Source organism: Macaca fascicularis, chromosome 19 (assembly GCF_037993035.2).
Source record: "Macaca fascicularis isolate 582-1 chromosome 19, T2T-MFA8v1.1".
NCBI lineage: Eukaryota > Metazoa > Chordata > Mammalia > Primates > Cercopithecidae > Macaca > Macaca fascicularis.
Genome location: NC_088393.1, coordinates 44,056,719 through 44,074,742, shown reverse-complemented (window position 1 = coordinate 44,074,742; position 18,024 = coordinate 44,056,719). Strand labels below are relative to the sequence as shown.

The 18,024-nt window shown below is 39.5% G+C and overlaps 2 protein-coding genes across 10 annotated transcripts in view; both read right to left on the bottom strand.

Moving 5' to 3' along the window:
• Positions 1-18,024, bottom strand: part of LOC102121732 (uncharacterized) — a 101,783-nt gene that overhangs the window by 67,900 nt on the left and 15,859 nt on the right. For 2 of the 5 annotated variants that reach the window (XM_074023340.1, XM_074023338.1), the window contains exon 3: positions 4,471-4,595. The exons of the other annotated variants lie outside the window; for them this stretch is intronic. The gene's annotated coding sequence lies outside the window, so the exon portion shown is untranslated. The remainder of the gene's footprint in view (positions 1-4,470; positions 4,596-18,024) is intronic. 5 annotated transcript variants of the gene reach the window in all.
• The window catches only part of ZNF345 (zinc finger protein 345), a 32,096-nt gene continuing 15,859 nt past the window's right edge, over positions 1,788-18,024 (bottom strand). For all 5 annotated transcript variants that reach the window (XM_074023352.1, XM_074023353.1, XM_065536552.2 and 2 more), the window contains one exon: positions 1,788-4,595. In XM_074023352.1, coding sequence (XP_073879453.1) covers positions 3,050-4,516 — 1,467 coding nt within the window. In that variant the 5' untranslated portion in view covers positions 4,517-4,595 and the 3' untranslated portion in view covers positions 1,788-3,049. The remainder of the gene's footprint in view (positions 4,596-18,024) is intronic.

Genomic DNA, 18,024 nt, shown 5'->3' with positions numbered 1-18,024 from the left:
GATTTTTTTATTCTAAAATTAGTTTTCCCTCCCATTTTCCTTAGGGTTTTTGTTGTAGTTATTCTTTCTCCAGCTTCTTGGGTTATATGCTTGGTTTCTTTATTTACAATTTCTTTAATATTCTAACAAATGAATGAATTTAGAGCTATACAATTTCCTCTCTATATTACAGGTCCTCATAAGTTTTGCTATGTAATCTATTCAGTGCCATTTATTTAAAAAATAATTTATTTGATTTTAATTAATTTATTCATTTATTTTTAGAGACAGGGTCTTACTCTGTTGTCCAGGCTAGAGTGCAGTGGCACAATAATAGCACACTGAGGCCTTGAATTCCTAGGCTCAACTGGTCCTCCCACCTCAGCCTCCAGTAGCTGGAGGCCACCATACCTGGCTCATTCTTTTTAAAACTTTTATTGTAGAGACAGGGGCTTGCTATGTCACCCAAGCTGGTCTCAAATACCAGGTTTCCAGCAATCCTCCTGCCTCAGCCTCGCAAAGTGCTGGGATTGCAGGCATGAGTTACTATGCCTGCCTGCATTTTATTTTTAAGCAAAGAATCATGCAGATGAGTACTGAATTAGTATTTGGATTTCAATGAAGAATATTGCCATAGTTTTTTTACTTCTACCCTGGTACAAATTTTATAGTGTATTTGTCTTCTCACATTTTGTAATCTTATTATATTTTCTGTAGGACAAATGAATTTTTTTTATTTCTATTTTTTCTGAGACAGAGCCTTGCTCTGTCACCCAGGTTGGAATTCAGTGGTGCGATCTTGTTTCACTGCAACCTCCACCTCCCAGGATCAAGCAATCCTTATGCCTCAGCCTCCCGAGTACCTGGAACTACAGGCACACGCCACCATGCCTGGCTAATTTTTGTGGGGGTTTTTTTGTTTTTTTTTTTGAGACGGAGTCTTGCTCTGTCACCCAGGCTGGAGTGCAGTGGCCGGATCTCTCAGCTCACTGCAAGCTCCGCCTCCTAGGTTTAGGCCATTCTCCTGCCTCAGCCTCCTGAGTAGCTGGGACTACAGGTGCCCACCACCTCGCCCAGCTAGTTTTTTGTATGTTTTAGTAGAGACGGGGTTTCACCGTGTTAGCCAGGATGGTCTCCATCTCCTGACCTCGTGATCCACCCGTCTCGGCCTCCCAAAGTGCTGGGATTACAGGCTTGAGCCACCACACCCAGCCAATTTTTGTATTTTTAATAGAGATGGGGTTTCACCACGTTGGCTAGGCTCCTGGCCTCAAGTGATTCACCCACCTTGGCCTCCCAAAGTGCTGAAATTACAGGCGTGAGCCACTGTGCCTGGCAGCAAATATTCTTATTCAACAAGGAATGAATGTCAGTCAAACTTTGCCTACATTCATTTAAATGAATGTCTTTCTCCATTACAGGGTCTTTGTTGTTGAGTAAGGTATGGATCATGGCTAAAAGTTTTTCTGTAAATAATAAAAATGAAGCTTGAGAAGATAATGGTGATGGGTAACATTCACTAAGCATTTCTTATGTGATAGGCACAATTATAGAATCCACACAACAATGCTCTTAGGTATTCTGATTCTACCCACATAGGTATGTTACAGATGCATATAAAAGGATCTAGAAGAATAAGTAAATTGGTTAACAATGCAAAGGAACTGAGGCCAGGAATGCTGCTCAAAGGCAAGGCCAGCTTTATCTGTAATGTAAAAATCTTTTATATGCAAAAGCAATTGACACATTATTTCTGAAATGAACAATAAATAAATAATGCAGACACACTGAAAAGGGGCCATCAAGGTAAGTGTTTGTAATGGCAAAATTTTTAATACTTGACAAAATTGGGGTTTGATAAAGACAGGTGAATACTATAAAGCCAATAAAATGGTAACAACATATTTACAGACAAAAAATACTAAGGGCTGGTTATAGTATAGCATAATCACACCTTGTTTCCAAAACAATGAGAGAGATAGTATTAAAGGATTTGCTCCAAAAGTTTGACAGTGATTATCTGTGATTGGTAAGATTACAGGTAACCATATCCTTTTTTTCTTCTTATCTACATTATGATGAGGGAAAGCTGTTTTGCAGAATGGAGAGTACAATTTTATAAAAGGAAAGTAAACAATCTTCTAAAACAAAAGGTACAGGTATTAAAGGATACTTAGAAGTAACAGTTATTCACCATAAACAGGATGAAACATAGATACATATACGCAAATTTAAAAAACAAACACTGGGCCAGGCACGGTGGCTCATGCCTGTAATTCCAGCCTCTGGGACACCGAGGCCGATGGATCATGAGGTCAAGAGATCGAGACAATCCTGGCCAACATGGTGAAACCCCGTCTCTAATGCAAATACAAAAACTTAGCTGGGAGTGGTGGCGGGCACCTGTAGCCCCAGCTACTCGGGAGGCTGAGGAAGGAGAATCACTTAAACCCAGGAGGTGGAGGTTGCAGTGAACCAAGATTGTACTCCAGCCTGGCAAAAGAGTGAGACTCTGTCTCAAAAAAAAAAAAAAAGAAAAAAAAAAACACTGACCTGATATCCAAACTTTATGTGAATACAAATGTAACTCACCGTCAAATAGTCAATAAAAAACAATATGAAATGGACAAGGTTATTGAATAAATGGTGTTAGGACGATAATCAAGAAAGAAGAAAAGGATAAATTTAGACTTGCAATAAATAACTTTTAGATGAATCAGTAATTCTGTATAATACAAAAAAAAAGATCATTGAAAAAATATAGTAGGGTTAACCCAGAAATGAGTTTTCCAATGTTTAAAATAGAGGCAAAATACAATAAATGATTTTTTTTTCATTTTTAATATTCACAAGTAAGAATTTTCCAAAGTAATGAAGGAATGAATATAGATAAGGATCTTCAAATATTTATTTTATTTGGGGTGATTTTTTTCCTGTATAAATTTTCTTAGACTGACTAACCTGTGAAGCATAAGTAAGGCATCTGTACCTTAGTTCTATTTGTAGAGATTTTCACCACTATGAATTTTCTTATGTCATATATTTAGAGTCCTTCCTTCAGCACATAATTTCAATTCATAGTCTCCAATTCACAGAGTTTCTTACCATTATGACTTTTCTTATGTTGCTGAAACTCTGAACCCCTCCCATAAGCCTTCCCACAGTTCTTACATTCATAAGGTTTCTCACCTGTATGAATTCTCTGATGCTGAGTAAGGCTTGAGCCACTACAAAAAGCTTTCCCACACTCCCCACATTCATAGGGTTTCTCACCAGTGTGTATTCTCTGGTGCCGATTAAGAGCTGAACCACTACTAAAGGACTTTCTACATTCTTTACATTCATAGGGTCTTTCACCAGTATGGATTAACTGGTGTTGGATAAGTTTTGAGCCACTACCAAAGGCCTTCCCACATTCCTTACATTCATAGGGTTTCTCACCAGTATGAATTCTGTAATGTTGAGTAAGGTCTGAACCACTACTAAAGGTCTTCCCACATTCCTTACATTCATAAGGTTTCTCACCAGTATGCATTCTTTGATGCTGAATAAGTTTTGAACCACTTCTAAAGGCTTTCTCACACTCTTTACACTCATAGGGTTTCTCACCAGTGTGAATTCTCTGATGTTGAGTGAGATCTGAGCCACTATTAAAAGCCTTCCCACATTCCTTACATACATAAGGTTTCTCGCCAGTATGAATTCTCTGATGTCGTGTAAGGGCTGATCCAAAACTAAAGGCCTTCCCACATTCATTACATATGTATGGTTTCTCACCGGTATGAATTCTCTGATGCCGAGTAAGGGCTGAACCACTGCTAAAGGCCATTCCACATGCTTTGCACTCATAAGGTTTCTCACCAGTATGAATCCGCCGATGTTGAGTAAGGTTTGAACCACTGCCAAAGGCTTTACCACAATCTATACATTCATAAGGTTTCTCACCTGTGTGAATTCTGTGATGCCGAGTAAGGGCTGATTCAAAACTAAAGGACTTCCCACATTCCTTACACTCATAAGGCTTTTCACCACTGTGAATGATCTGATGTCGAATAAGGCCTGACCCAAAACTAAAGGCTTTCCCACATTCCTTACATTCATAGGGTTTCTCACCAGTATGAATTCTCTGATGGTGAGTAAGGTTTGAGCCACTACCAAAGGCCTTCCCACATTCCTTACATTCAAAAGGCTTCTCACCAGTGTGAATTCTTTGATGGTAAGCAAGGTTTGCACCACTACCAAAGGCCTTGCCACATTCTTTGCATTCATAAGGTTTCTCACCAGTATGAATTCGCTGATGTCGAATAAGGACCGATACAAAACTAAAATCCTTCCCACATTCCTTACATTCAAGGAGTTTCTCATCAGTATGAATTCTCTGATGCTGGATACTGAAAGTGGGCATGTCTTCAGGAGTAAATATCATTTCACTGAAATGTCCTTCCTGAGATCCCTGTTTTCTCTCAAACTGGCTTTTACATTCCCAATCACCTCTGAAACTTGAACACTCAATGCTGTGTTTTGTAAGGTTTTCCATTATCTCCCATCAGGATGATTCTATTCCATAAATATCCTTTTTCAGAAATAATTTCTTGGTCTCAACTTTGATTCACAGTCTGAAAGAAAATATAAAAGCAAACATTCACTTTTTTGTGTTCTGGGAGAGATTAAACGTTTATAATAGATACGAAAGACAACTACAGTTTAATTTTCATAAAAAAATGAGTTGCTTATACAGTTCTCACATATGACTGGGGCAATTTGACAAACAGATTAGGGAAGCAGAGAAAATGAGTAAAAGTCAGACTAGAAAGTGAAGGAAGTATTCAGGAAACAGATTATTTTTAAACAGTAGTTTAAAGTTCCCTATAGACTTTGAAAGCTTGGTAATTATACAGATGTCTTGGCCCTGTCTTAATTTCCTAAGAGATGAATCTAGTGTTATAAACATTTACAAATGAGAGTAATTCTCATATTCATTTATCAGGGTTGTTTGGAGTACCACATTTTTCCTGGGGTGGAAAATCTGGGATGATTCAGTAATAAACATAATTTTCAGATAAACTAATGGAGACAGAAAATAAAGATAATCCACAAAGAGCAGTTTCTGAGTGAAAGACTAATGTGCTAAATGAGTATGGAATGAGCTATGGAGAGGGAAGATTCATCTGTGGTTAGAATGTGGTTTGTTATGGTTAAGTTTGCCTCCAAATTCTATGATGATAACATTGAGAGAAGAAGGAGCTCAGTAAGGGCTACAGCAGAGGAACAGAATCTAGTTTTAACATGAGAGGAAAGGGAAGACAAGACAGGAGGCAATGTGATACTACTAGAAGATTGCAAGAAAGATGAAGCTATATAAAGATGAAGATACATAAATATCCTGAACCTCATCTTTGATGATTATGGAATGATTCTGATCATACCTAATCTACTTATATACTTGCATAAAGTAACTGTGCAGTGCTTATTATTTTGGGAGATTTATTTGCCACAAAAGTAGAGACTAGGAAAGGAAATGGATTTAAAGATACCATCTAAGGTCCTGAGTTAATACCTCAAACCCCAAAAAGTGAAAACATTCCAGCATCAATCTCTTTCTACAATTCACATAACAATCCTGTTTACAGCAGGTCTAAATATGTCTTGAAATTGTTCTTCCAATCTCCAACGGGCTAATCCAAATCAAAATTACCTTTTGCTTGGACACTAAAGCAGCATTTCTTCTAGCTTCCTGCATTTCCAGTTTTGCACCCTTAGCACCCAGAGTGATATTTAGCCTGGAATTGTTCTGCTCAAAATGAACTTGCTCGTAAAAGTTCCTCAGTGATCCGCCTGTCTCTACAACCTAATATCCCTCTCTGCACCCCCCCACCCAACAATAAGCTGTAGCCACAGTGGCCTTCATAGTTCTTCAAATGCACAAAACTGTACCCACCCATCCCCATCATGATTTCACCTGCCTGAAATGGCCCCCTATATCCACTGCCCCTCCTCTTGGCCTTGTAAGTTTCTGGCAATGGTTTAGATCTCTGCTAAACTATATATCTTTAAAATATTTCCTGCATGTTCAGTCTTAATTATGCACACTCTATCATCATTTCTCAGAGCTCTTTTTTCCTCTTTTCTTTGTGTTTTGTTTTGATAATGGGCAATTTACACATCCATTCCCTACAGTTAAATTTTTCATATTTGTTTGAATGCTTGTTTAATCTCTGCTACAATAGAGCCAAGCTTCATGAAGACAAAGATAATATCTGTTAATTTAATCAACTTGAACTCTGGTACATGAAAAAAACTAAATGCATTTATCGAATAGCTAATATAATAAATTATTTTCAAAATGTATTATCCTTACAAATAAACACATAAAAACTAGATTTCTCTAAACGTAGGACATAATTTCTCTGAAAAAGGGCAGTGGATCATGTGCATTTATCCCTGTACCCTTTCCAAAACCTCACTAAAAGGAATGAAAAGGAATTTGTAAAAAGGAACAAACCCACCACATAAAAGGAAATTAAAGAGGAAGCTGCAGCAACAAAACATTTTAAGTTAATTAATTAATTAATTTATTTATTTATTTATTTTGAGATGGAGTTTCGCTCTTGTTTCCCAGGCTGCAGTGCAATGGCGTGATCTCGGCTCACCACAACCTCTGCCTCCCGGGTTCAAGCGATTCTCCTGCCTCAGCCTCCTGAGTACCTGGGATTACAGGCATGTGCCACCATGCCTGGCTAATTTTGTATTTTTAATAGAGACAGGGTTTCTCCATGTTGGTCAGGCTGGTCTTGAACTCCTGACCTCAGCCTCCCAAAGTGCTGGGATTACAGGCGTGAGCCACCATGCCTGGCTCCTTTTTTTTTTTTTTTTTTTTTAGACAGGCTGGAGTGCAATGGCGCAATCTCAGCTCACTGCAACCTCTGCCTCCCAGGTTCAAGTGATTCTCCTGCCTCAGCCTCCCAAATAGCTGGGATTGCAGGCGCCCACCACCACGCCTGGCTGATTTTTATATTTTTAGATGTGGGGTTTCACCATATTGGCCAGGCTGGTCTCAACTCTTGACCTCCAGTGATCCACCTGCCTCAGCCTCCCAAAGTGCTGGGATGACAGGTATGAGCCACCATGCCCAGCCAACATTTTAAGTTGAAAGTGTAAGATAAATGATGACCAACCAAAAAAGATATAATCTTAACTAGAAGTAAGGAAAGCCCACATATAGTTACACTTTTTTGTGTGTAAAAAAGTGTATGATTTATGCTGCAGAACCCCAGAAAAACTTAAGAAGTGGAGGGAACTAAGTACCCATAAAAGTCTAACAATCAACATACAAAAATTTAGCATACAGCTTCTTAGAGCCCACTCTAAATTACAAATAGATCACCACCTCATGAAGATATGTGTACCCACCCACATGTTCAAAGCAGTATTATTCACAATAGCCAAGACGTGAAAATAACCTATGTGTCCACTGATGAACAGATGAAGAAATTATGATACCTATAAATGAGTATTATTCACCATTAAAAATGAAAGAGATCCTGCCATTTGCCAAAACAGACATGAAACTGGAGGACATTATGCTATGTGAAATAAGGGAGACAGAGGAAGAGAAATACGGCATGATCTCACTTATATTTAGAACGTAAAAAAAAAAAGTACAGAAATAGCATACAAAATGGTAGTTACCAGGGACTGTCAAGGAAAAAATGGGGAGATGCAGGTCAAAGGATACAAAGTTTCAGACATGTAGAATGAGTAAGTCTAGAGATCCAATGTACAACATGAGGGCTATAGTTAATGACATTGTATTGTATTTGAGATTTTTGATAAAAGAGTAGATTTTTAGGTGCTCTTGCCACACATACATAAAAAGTGTAACTATGTGAGATGATGAACATGTTAACTTGCTTGACTACAGTCGCCATTTCATAATATGTATCAAAACCTCATGTTGTATACCTTAAATATATACAAAAACAACATAATCAAAAAATAGGCAAATATTAGATATTTGAGAAAAGCCTGTAAGATAAAAGACAGTAAACAAAGCAACCAAAGGAATTCAGAAGACAGACTACATAGGAGAACAAAGAAAACCTCAAGTCACAATGTATATTCTCATAGGATGTGAGAAGCTATTCCACATGATACAAGAATAGAATAATATGAAAGAAATATTAAGTGAAAAAAAGTATTCATAGAAAATGAAAATATTAAGTGGGAATAAAAACAAATCATTCAAAAATAAATAATAAAATCTCTTTAAAACCCATACAAAAAAGATACAGAAATGGAAAACAGGAAAATATGGGAGATCAAGCAACAAAGTCCACCATCTACTGAGAAGAAATCATTTTTAGCAGTTTGCTAAGAATCTATAAAGCGTGCTAGAAGAAATGGAGGAACCCGAAAATCACCATTTTAAAATCATCAATAGGATAAAAGATTTAGGCAAGGATCCTCAATGGATTCTTTTTTTTTTTTTTTTTTTTTGAGACGGAGTCTCGCTCTGTCGCCCAGGCTGGAGTGCAGTGGCGCGATCTCGGCTCACTGCAAGCTCCGCCTCCCGGGTTCACGCCATTCTCCTGCCTCAGCCTCCTGAGTAGCTGGGACTACAGGCGCCTGCCACACGCGCCTGGCTAATTTTTTGTATTTTTAGTAGAGACGGGGTTTCACTGTGGTCTCGATCTCCTGACCTTGTGATCTGCCTGCCTCGGCCTCCCAAAGTGCTGGGATTACAGGCGTGAGCCACCGCGCCCGGCTAATGGATTCTAAAATTGGATAATGAATTGCGCTGGGGAAAAGGATATTCACTTGATCTCACAGAATCACTCTACAGATTATTTATTAATTATAAAGGGAAAAACATATACCTGTATAATAGAAAGATTTGGTACTCACCACCTTAATCTTAAGTGGTAAAACTTGATGCCTTAGTCTACTTGTGTTGCTATGAAGGCATAGCTAAGGGAGGGTAACTTATAAAGGAAAGAGGTTTATTTGGCTCACAGTTCTGCAGGCTGTACAAGATGCATGGCACCAACATCTTCTTCTGATGAAGGTTTCAGGCTGCTTCCACTAGTAGAAGGCGAAGAGGAGCTGGGATGTGCAGAGATTATGTGGAGAGAGAGGAAGCAAAAGAGAGGGTCGAGGGAGGTGCTAGGTTCTTTTTAACAACCAGCTCTTGGGGGAACTAATAAGAGCAAGAACTCACTCACCCACTGCCCCCCAGGAAGGGCATTAATCTATTCATCAGGGATCCACCCCCATAACAGAAACACCTGCCATTAGGCCCCACCAACACTGGGGGGAAATTTTCAACATAAGATTCGGAGGGGACAAACATCCAAACTATAGCACTTGGAATCAATAGTAGTGGAGCAACCTGACAATATGTTCCTCCTAATGTAATACAATGAAAGATGTACCATCATACCACCTATGTGGTATGCTTGCCAAATATATTTACCTGAATCTAAGCTTCCTATACATGAGAAAGCCAAGAGACAAATAAAGGTTATGGGACATTCTATAAAATAATTGTCCTGGATTCTTAAAAAAATTCAATGTCATATAAAGCAGGGCCAGGCATGGTGGCGCATGCCTGTAATCCCAGCACCTTGGGAGGCCGAGGTGGGCAGATCACCTGAGGTCAGGAGTTCGAGACCAGCCTGACCAACATGGAGAAATCCCGTTTCTACCAAAAATACAAAATTAGCCAGCTGTGGTACTGCATGCCTGTAATCCCAGCTACTCAGGAGGCTGGGGCAGGAGAACCATTTGAACCCAGGAGGCGGAGGTTGTGGTAAGACAAGATCGTACCATTGCACTCCAGCCTGGGAAACAAGAGTGAAACTCTGTCTCAAAAAACACCGAAAAATTCATGTCATATAAAACAAAAAATGAGAGACTGCTCCAGAATAAAAGAGACTAAAGAGATCCAATGACAAAACCAATATATAAATCTTGACTGGATCCTAGATCATGCAAACACACACCCAAGTAAAACAAACAAACAAATAAACAAAGAAACACAATAGCAGCTAAATAAAGAGAGTTTGAAAACCACTGGAGCTGTCTAAACGTAAAATGCTTAAGAATATTAGTAAGTCCATTTTAATTTTCTTAGGTTGGAGATATATTGTTAATACTAAGGAGATATATGTTAAAATTATTAATGGTAAAATGTGAAGATGTCCCCAACATATTTTCAAATGACTCAGAAAAAAATGTGTATGTATGTGTATTAATAAAGATAAAGGAAATGTGGCAAAATGGCAACAACTGAAGAATTTGGGTGATGGATGATAGAGTCCGAATGTTTGTGTACTCCCAACCCCCAAATGAAATGTTGAACTTTAGGTATTAATGTAATGGGGTAAGGAGGTACGGCCTTTGGGAAGTGATTAGGTCATGAAGGCAGAGCCCTAATGAATGTAATTAGTGTCCTTATAAAAGAGGACCCGGAGGACTGCCTTTCCCTTTCTACCATGTGAGGACAGAGAGAAGGTGCCAACTATGAAGCAGAAAGCAGGTCCTTACCAGACACTGAATCTGCCAACATCTTGATCATGTACTTTCCAGCCTTCACAACTGTGAGAAATCAGTTTCCTTTGTTCATAAGATAACTAGTTTATGGTATTTTGTTACAGTGGCCCAAACAGAGGAAGAAAATGGGTATTCAGAATTCATTGGAATAGTCTTTTTTTTCTCTCTGTTTGAAATTTTTCAAAGGAAATAGAAAATACAGATTGTTCTAAAAAGTAGCATTAAGGGAAACTTCCCAGACCTGAAAGACATGAGTCTCTCCATATTTAATGGGCCCACTTGGTATGTAGCATTAAAAAACATGATTTACATTTAGATATATTTTTATTAGGTTCTAGGACACTGGAAACAAAGAAAATACCCTAAAAGGCTCCAAAATGCAAAGACAGGGTATAAACCAAAGACCAGGAATGAAAATGGCTTTGGAGTTCTAAATAATACTATAAGACAGAAATCATAACTTTAAAATTCTGAGGAAAAATATTTTTAATGTAGAATTCCATGTCCTGCCAAGGAATCAATATAGTGGTTGAAAAAGATACTAGAACTCACAAAATTTAATTCTCATTCATCCTTTCTCACATGCCACCAATATCAAGAAGAAGAACCAGACCAAGAAACAGGAAGGCAAGGAATCCAAGAAACAACACAGAAGGGCAGTGAATTTAAGAAGACAGAATTCTAGAGTAATAGTGGTACAAGCAGTCAGTAAAGAAAAAAAGGATCGTAGAAGAGATGTTTCTAAACCTAAGAAGCTGACAGAATATACCGGGAAGAGATTTATTTTCCAGTAGATTTTGAATATAAATTAGTGATAAATATATGGACAAAAAGATAATATTAATTACATGGAAAACAAAGTTGTGTAACAATATAAGTGTGATTCACAGCTCACTTATGAATAAAATCTGTTAAAAAGATGCAAGCCACAAAATGGGCGATGATATTTACAAAATATTTAACTGTCAAAGAACTAGCATGTAAAATATAAGATCTTTCTCAAATCATTAATAAAAAGCTAAATGGGCTGGGTGCGGTGGCTCAAGTCTGTAATCCCAGCACTTTGGAAGGCCAAGGCGGGCGGCTCACTTGAGGTCAGGAGTTCAAAACCAGCCTGGCCCACATGGTGAAACCCCGTCTCTACTAAAAATACAAAACCGTTAGCCGGGCATGGTGGTGCACCAGGCGTGGTGGTGTGTGCCTGTAATCCCACCTACTTGGGATGCTGAGGCAGGAGAACTACTTGAACCCAGGAGGTGCAGCTTGCAGTGAGCCGAGATCATGCCACTGAACTCCAGCCTGGGCAACAGAGCAAGACTCAGTCTCAAACAAAACAAACAAACAACAAAAAAAGCTAAATGATCCAAGAGAAAAGAAACCACTAAATAAATAGGAAGACATTTTCATTTTCACTCCTGGTCTTGTTTGTGCCCTGTGTAATAATTTGTCAGGTCTTTGTCCTAGGGTTCCTAGCACAGAGCTAGACATGTCTTTGTTATGGATCACACCTGAGTTTATGCTAATGTGGTAACTCATGGTGGACCCCTGAGTAGCTTCGGAATTGGGGCAGTCATCAAAAATATTTTTAGCTAGCCCAATCTCTGAGGAAGAAAGTGGGGCTGGAGACTGGGTTCAATCATGTGGCCAATGATCAATCATGCCTCCATAATGAAATTCCACCCCAAAGTTCAGTGGAGCTTCCTTGTTGGTGAACATATCAATGTGTTTGGAGGGTGACACACCTGCTTTTACCAGGAAAGGGCATAGAAACTGTGTATAGATCCCTTTCAGACCTTTCTCTATGTGTCTCTTTACTGGGCTGTTCCTAATTTGTATCCTTATCTTTCATAATAAAACTATAATTTTTAGTGCATTCCTGAATTCTGTGAGTTGTAGTAAATTACTAAATGAAGGGGGGAGGGGGAGGGAGTCATGGGAACTTACTGGAATTGTAGCTAGTTGGCCTAAAGTAAGGGCAGATTTACTGGGGACTATATGCTAAAACCTATGGAGTCTGACACTAACTCTGGGTAGCTAGTACCAGAACTGAATTGCAGTACATCAGTTGGAGATGCAACAGATTAAAATCCCATGTTCATGGATTGGAAGACTTAACATGAAGATGAAAATACTCGCTAAAATAATCTGCAGATTCAATGCAATCTCTATTAACACTTTAGTGACCTTTGAAATGAAAAGCCAGGCCGGGCGCGGTGGCTCACGCCTGTAATCCCAGCACTTTGGGAGACTGAGACAGGTGGATCACAAGGTCAGGAGTTCGAGACTAGCTTGGCCAACATGGTGAAACCCTGTCTCTACTAAAAGTAAAAAAGTTAGCTGGGCGTGGTGGCACGTGCCTGTAATCCCAGCTACTCAGGAGCCTGAGGCAGGATAATTGTTGGAACCCAGGAAGCGGAGGTTGCAGTGATCCGAGATTTTGCCACTGCACTCCAACCTGGGCGACACAGCAAGACTCCATCTCAAAAAAGAAAAAAAATGAAAAGTCACTCCTCAAATCCATATGGAACTGCAATGCGTGCCCAAAATCCATATAGAACTGCAATGTGTATTGAAAATGAAAAAGTAGGACTCACTTCTTCCAATTGTAACACTTACTACTACAAAGCTACAGTAATCCATAGGACTGGCATAAGAACAGACTTGTAAACTAATGGAATAAAACTGAAAAACCAGAAATAAACCCAAACATCTATGACTAATAGATTTCCCAGAAGGACAGTAAGTCCACTGCATGGAGAAAGAAACATCTCTTCAACAAATGGTATTGGGACAATGGGATAAACACATGCAAATATAAAATGTGAGCTTGAGATGGATCAACAACCTAAACAGAAGTGCTAAATCATAAAACTCTTTCAAAAAAACAGGATTTCTAATTCTTCATGACCTCAGATTTCGCAGTTAATCCTTAGATTTGACACCTAAAGCACAAGCAATGAAAGAAAAGAATACATCCATTTAAATTCATCCAAGTTAAAAGTCTGCACTTCAAACGGGTACAGGGTATTTCGACATGCAGATGAAAAAGGTTTAAAACTAGAGAGAATCGATAGTTGCACAATATTATGAATACAGCAAATACCACTGAAGTTATACTAAATACCACTGAATTATGTGCTTTAAAATGGTTAAGTGTATCTCATGTGAATTTTGCCTAAATGGACAAATCTTGGGAAAAAAATGGGAAAAGGAGAAAAAAGATAATGCAAATGAAAAGATGTTCTGTTGTATTAGTAGTCATGGTCATGCAAATTAACACCATAATTAGATATTACTAAGTATATTAGGTAGGTAAAAAGTGTGACTATTCCAAATGTTGGTAAAGATGTGGCAAAAATGTGGCAAAGGCGGCGGCAAATATACACTGTTGGAAGTAGACTACTTTTTCATACAACCACTTTGAAAGAATTTGGTTATCTAGGCTAACATGCATATTCCCTATTACCCAGCAATTCCACTCCTAGGCAAAACATCCACTAGAATGTTCATAACAGTTTTATTAAGAGTAAAATGCTGGAAACCACCAATTATCCACATAAAAAATATGTTGGACAAAATACACTGTGATACAGTCACAAAGGTTATGAAATAGTGGAGATAACAAGATATATCTAAACTATTCAACATGGGCCAGGTGTGGTGGCTCACGCCTGTAATCCTAGCACTTTGGAAGGCCGAGGCAAGGGGATCGTTTGAGGTCAGGAGTTCGAGACCAGCCTGGCCAACATAGTGAAACCCCGTCTCTACTAAAAAATACAAAAAATTAGCTAGGCGTGGTGGTGCATGCCTGTAATCCCAGCTACTTGGGAGGCTGAGGCAGGAGAATCACTTGAACCAGGAGGTGGAGGTTGCAGTGAGATGAGATTGTGCCACCACACTCCAGCGTGGGCGACAGAGTGAGACTCTGTCTCAAAACAAAACAAAACTTAAAAAGGACACATATATTATAATTCAATTTATATAAGTTTAAAAGCAGGCAAAGCTGTATAATATTCTTTAGGGAGTTACACAAAGTTGGCAAAAAATTGTAAGAGCAGAGAATGATTTTCACAAAATCTACTTAATAGTTACACTTCAGTAGAGAGAGAGTGAAAGAGATGAATTTGGTTTGGGCAGGCAGATGGCTTTGTGGTACTAGCGATGTTGTATTTTTCTAATCTTCATGGTGGTTATATGGGTATTATCACTTAACCTAAAAAGATTTTATGTATCTGAATATATAAAATACTTCAGGAAGAAAACTCAAACTTTGAGGGGAAAAGAAGAAAAAAGAAACAGAAAGAACATGTTTCAATTTATCTGAAGAAAGTAGTCTAATAGCCATGATACCAAATAAGGCAAAATACTAAATATGAAAAGAGAATAACTTGGGGCTAATATAACTTATGAATACACACACACACACACACACACACACACACACACACACACACGCTAAATAAAACTCTAGCAATCTGAATACAATAATTAAAAAAGCAAACTTTATGAATAAGTTGATTTTATCCAAGGAATACAAGGTTGCTTCAACATTAAAAAATTGCTTAATTATATTAACAGATTAGAGAGAAAAATGCACATTTGTCTACAACAATCAGAAAATTTGATAAAACCCAACATCCAGTTACTGTAAGAAGAAACACAAAATTTGAACAAGCTATGAGTAGAAGGTAATTTCCTCATTCTGGCGAACAGTACCTACAAAAACCAGGAAGGGACACATCAAATATGTGCATGTCCATAAAGGTTGTAGCAAATAAAACATGTAAGTACTAGAAAGCAAGAAACAAAACTGATGTTTGCAGATCTTATGATTGCCTATATGGAAAAATTCAAAAGATATAATCATCTATCCATTTAAAAAAGTATTATACAAAAAGTAGCTGGGTGTGCTGACACGTGTCTATAGTCCCAGCTACTCAGGAGACTGAGGCAGGAGAATCACGTGAACCTGGGAGGTGGAGGTTGCAGTGAGCCGAGATTGAACTACTACACTCCAGCATGTGTGACAGAGACTCTGTCTCTATAAATAAATAAATAAATAATATCTTTTTTTTTTTTTTTTTTTTTTTGAGACGGAGTCTTGCTCTGTAGCCCGGGCTGGAGTGCAGTGGGCGGATCTCAGCTCACTGCAAGCTCCGCCTCCCGGGTTTAGGCCATTCTCCTGCCTCAGCCTCTGGAGTAGCTGGGACTACAGGCGCCCGCCACCTCGCCCGGCTAGTTTTTTGTATTTTTAGTAAAGACGGGGTTTCACGGTATTAGCCAGGATGGTCTCGATCTCCTGACCTCGTGATCCGCCCGTCTCGGCCTCCCAAAGTGCTGGGATTACAGGCTTGAGCCACCGCGCCCGGCCAATAAATAATATTTTTGAAAAGTATTATATCCCTATCTCATGTCATACCTAAACAGCAAAGTCAGTCCTAGATAAATGATTTACAATTTTAAAAATGAACTTTAGGCCGGGCGCAGTGGCTCAAGCCTGTAATGCCAGCACTTTGGGAGTCCGAGACGGGCGGATCACGAGGTCAGGAGATCGAGATCATCCTGGCTAACACGGTGAAACCCCGTCTCTACTAAAAAATACAAAAAACTAGCCGGGCGAGGTGGCGGGCGTCTGTAGTCCCAGCTACTCGGGATGCTGAGGCAGGAGAATGGCGTAAACCCGGGAGGCGGAGCTTGCAGTGAGCTGAGATCCGGCCACTGCACTCCAGCCTGGGCGACAGAGCGAGACTCCGTCTCAAAAAAAAAAAAAAAAAAAAAAATGAACTTTAAAACTCTTAAAAGACTATATGCCAGTTGTCAATGTATTGCCCCTAAGTTCCAAATTCACCCTTTATTCACCATTTTTTCACTCTGCAAAAGTAGACCTGGGCTATAGAAATATTTTTCCTTGCCAGAACAATGTTAAGCTTTGCCAGTAGTGGATGTCTGAAAGACACTGCAAGAGGAAGGGGCATTCCCTTCCGGTTCTGGTGTGTTTGCCTGGCAGGTGGCTCCAGCATCCAGGTCCACCTCCTGCAGCATATTCAGTTTCCCCAGTGCCCAGTTCCTGCAGCATGAGTGACTTTACCAGGCTTCCTCAGTCAAGCAGCTTCTCTAGCTCCCGGCTCTTAAAGTACACAGTGGCCAGCAGCACCCAGTAGCCTCGTCTGAAAGTTTTGTAGCAAATGCTTCTGGTAAGACAACCCAGTCTGCCCCACAGGATGGATTCCTGGCAAATTCTAGAGGGCAGATTTCCAGCAAATTCCACAGCAGGAACAGGACATGGCTAAGGCAAGTGAGGCACAAAACTTGAGGCATTCGCTCTCAGATGCCAACCCTGCACATATAACCTTGACGATGACTGTCTTAAGAATGCGGAACCCAGAATGCAAAATTTGAGGCATTCCGTCTCAGCGTCATGCAAGTGTAGCTACATCTGACGGTGAGTGCTTCTCACTGTCTCACTTGCCTCATCTTAGTCCCAGCCCTTTACCACAGCAATTACTGTCATTCAGTAAGCCACAGATGTGCACTCTCCAACAAGGCCTAGATGTTAGCCTTGGGAGGGCTTCTTCCTTCCTTGGACTCTCTACCATTAGTAGTGGCTGCTCTTATTATTATTTTTAAAAATTTTTTTAGAGACAAGGTCTCACTCTGTCACCCAGGCTGGAGTCATCCAGGTACCCAGGCACAATCATAGCTCACTGCAGCCTCAAACTCCTAGGCTGAAGCCATCCTCCCTCCTTAGCCTCCCAAGTAGCTAGGAATACAGGCACATGCACCACACCTAGCTAATTGGCTGTTTTATTTTTCTTTTTGTAGAGACAGGATCTGGTCTGAAACTCCTGGCTTTAAGCTATCCTCCCACCTCAGCCTCCCCAAGTGTTGGGATTACAGATGTGAGGCATCATGCCCGATCAATGGCTGCTCTTTATGGCTATAATTCCCATGGTTTTTCGAGTTTCCTTTACTTCTTACTGGTCAATCCTTTGTTACTCTAGTTCCATGATAGTTAATAATTTTTTATATTTAACTTTCCTAGTTCAAATTACTGTGTGTTTTCTGTTCCTTGATTAGATATTGACTGCAACAGAATTGGTACCTGATGTGGTTCCAGGTGAAAGGCCTGTAAAGATGGAACTCTGGGATTAGTTTGGTCATGCCTTTTAGTATCTTTTTGCTAATCCTTTGGGATTGACTGCAGTGCAGAGTTCCATGCCAATGGGATTTGGGTTGGTAGAAATTCATGGCATGCAGTAACGTTACAATGAATTAGGCCATGGTTGATTGGAATGAAGTGTCAATTAAAGCACATGCCTTGGGAGCTAAACAGTTGCTGTACTTGACCATTATGGCAGTAATGATATAAGGACTGCGGTGTGGGATGGATTAACTTACGTTAACTTAAATGCATAAAGAGAAGCCGATAAGTTCAGGTTTATTAACTCTCAGTTCAAGTCACAATCTGAGAATGAAAGCATTTCCATAAAAATC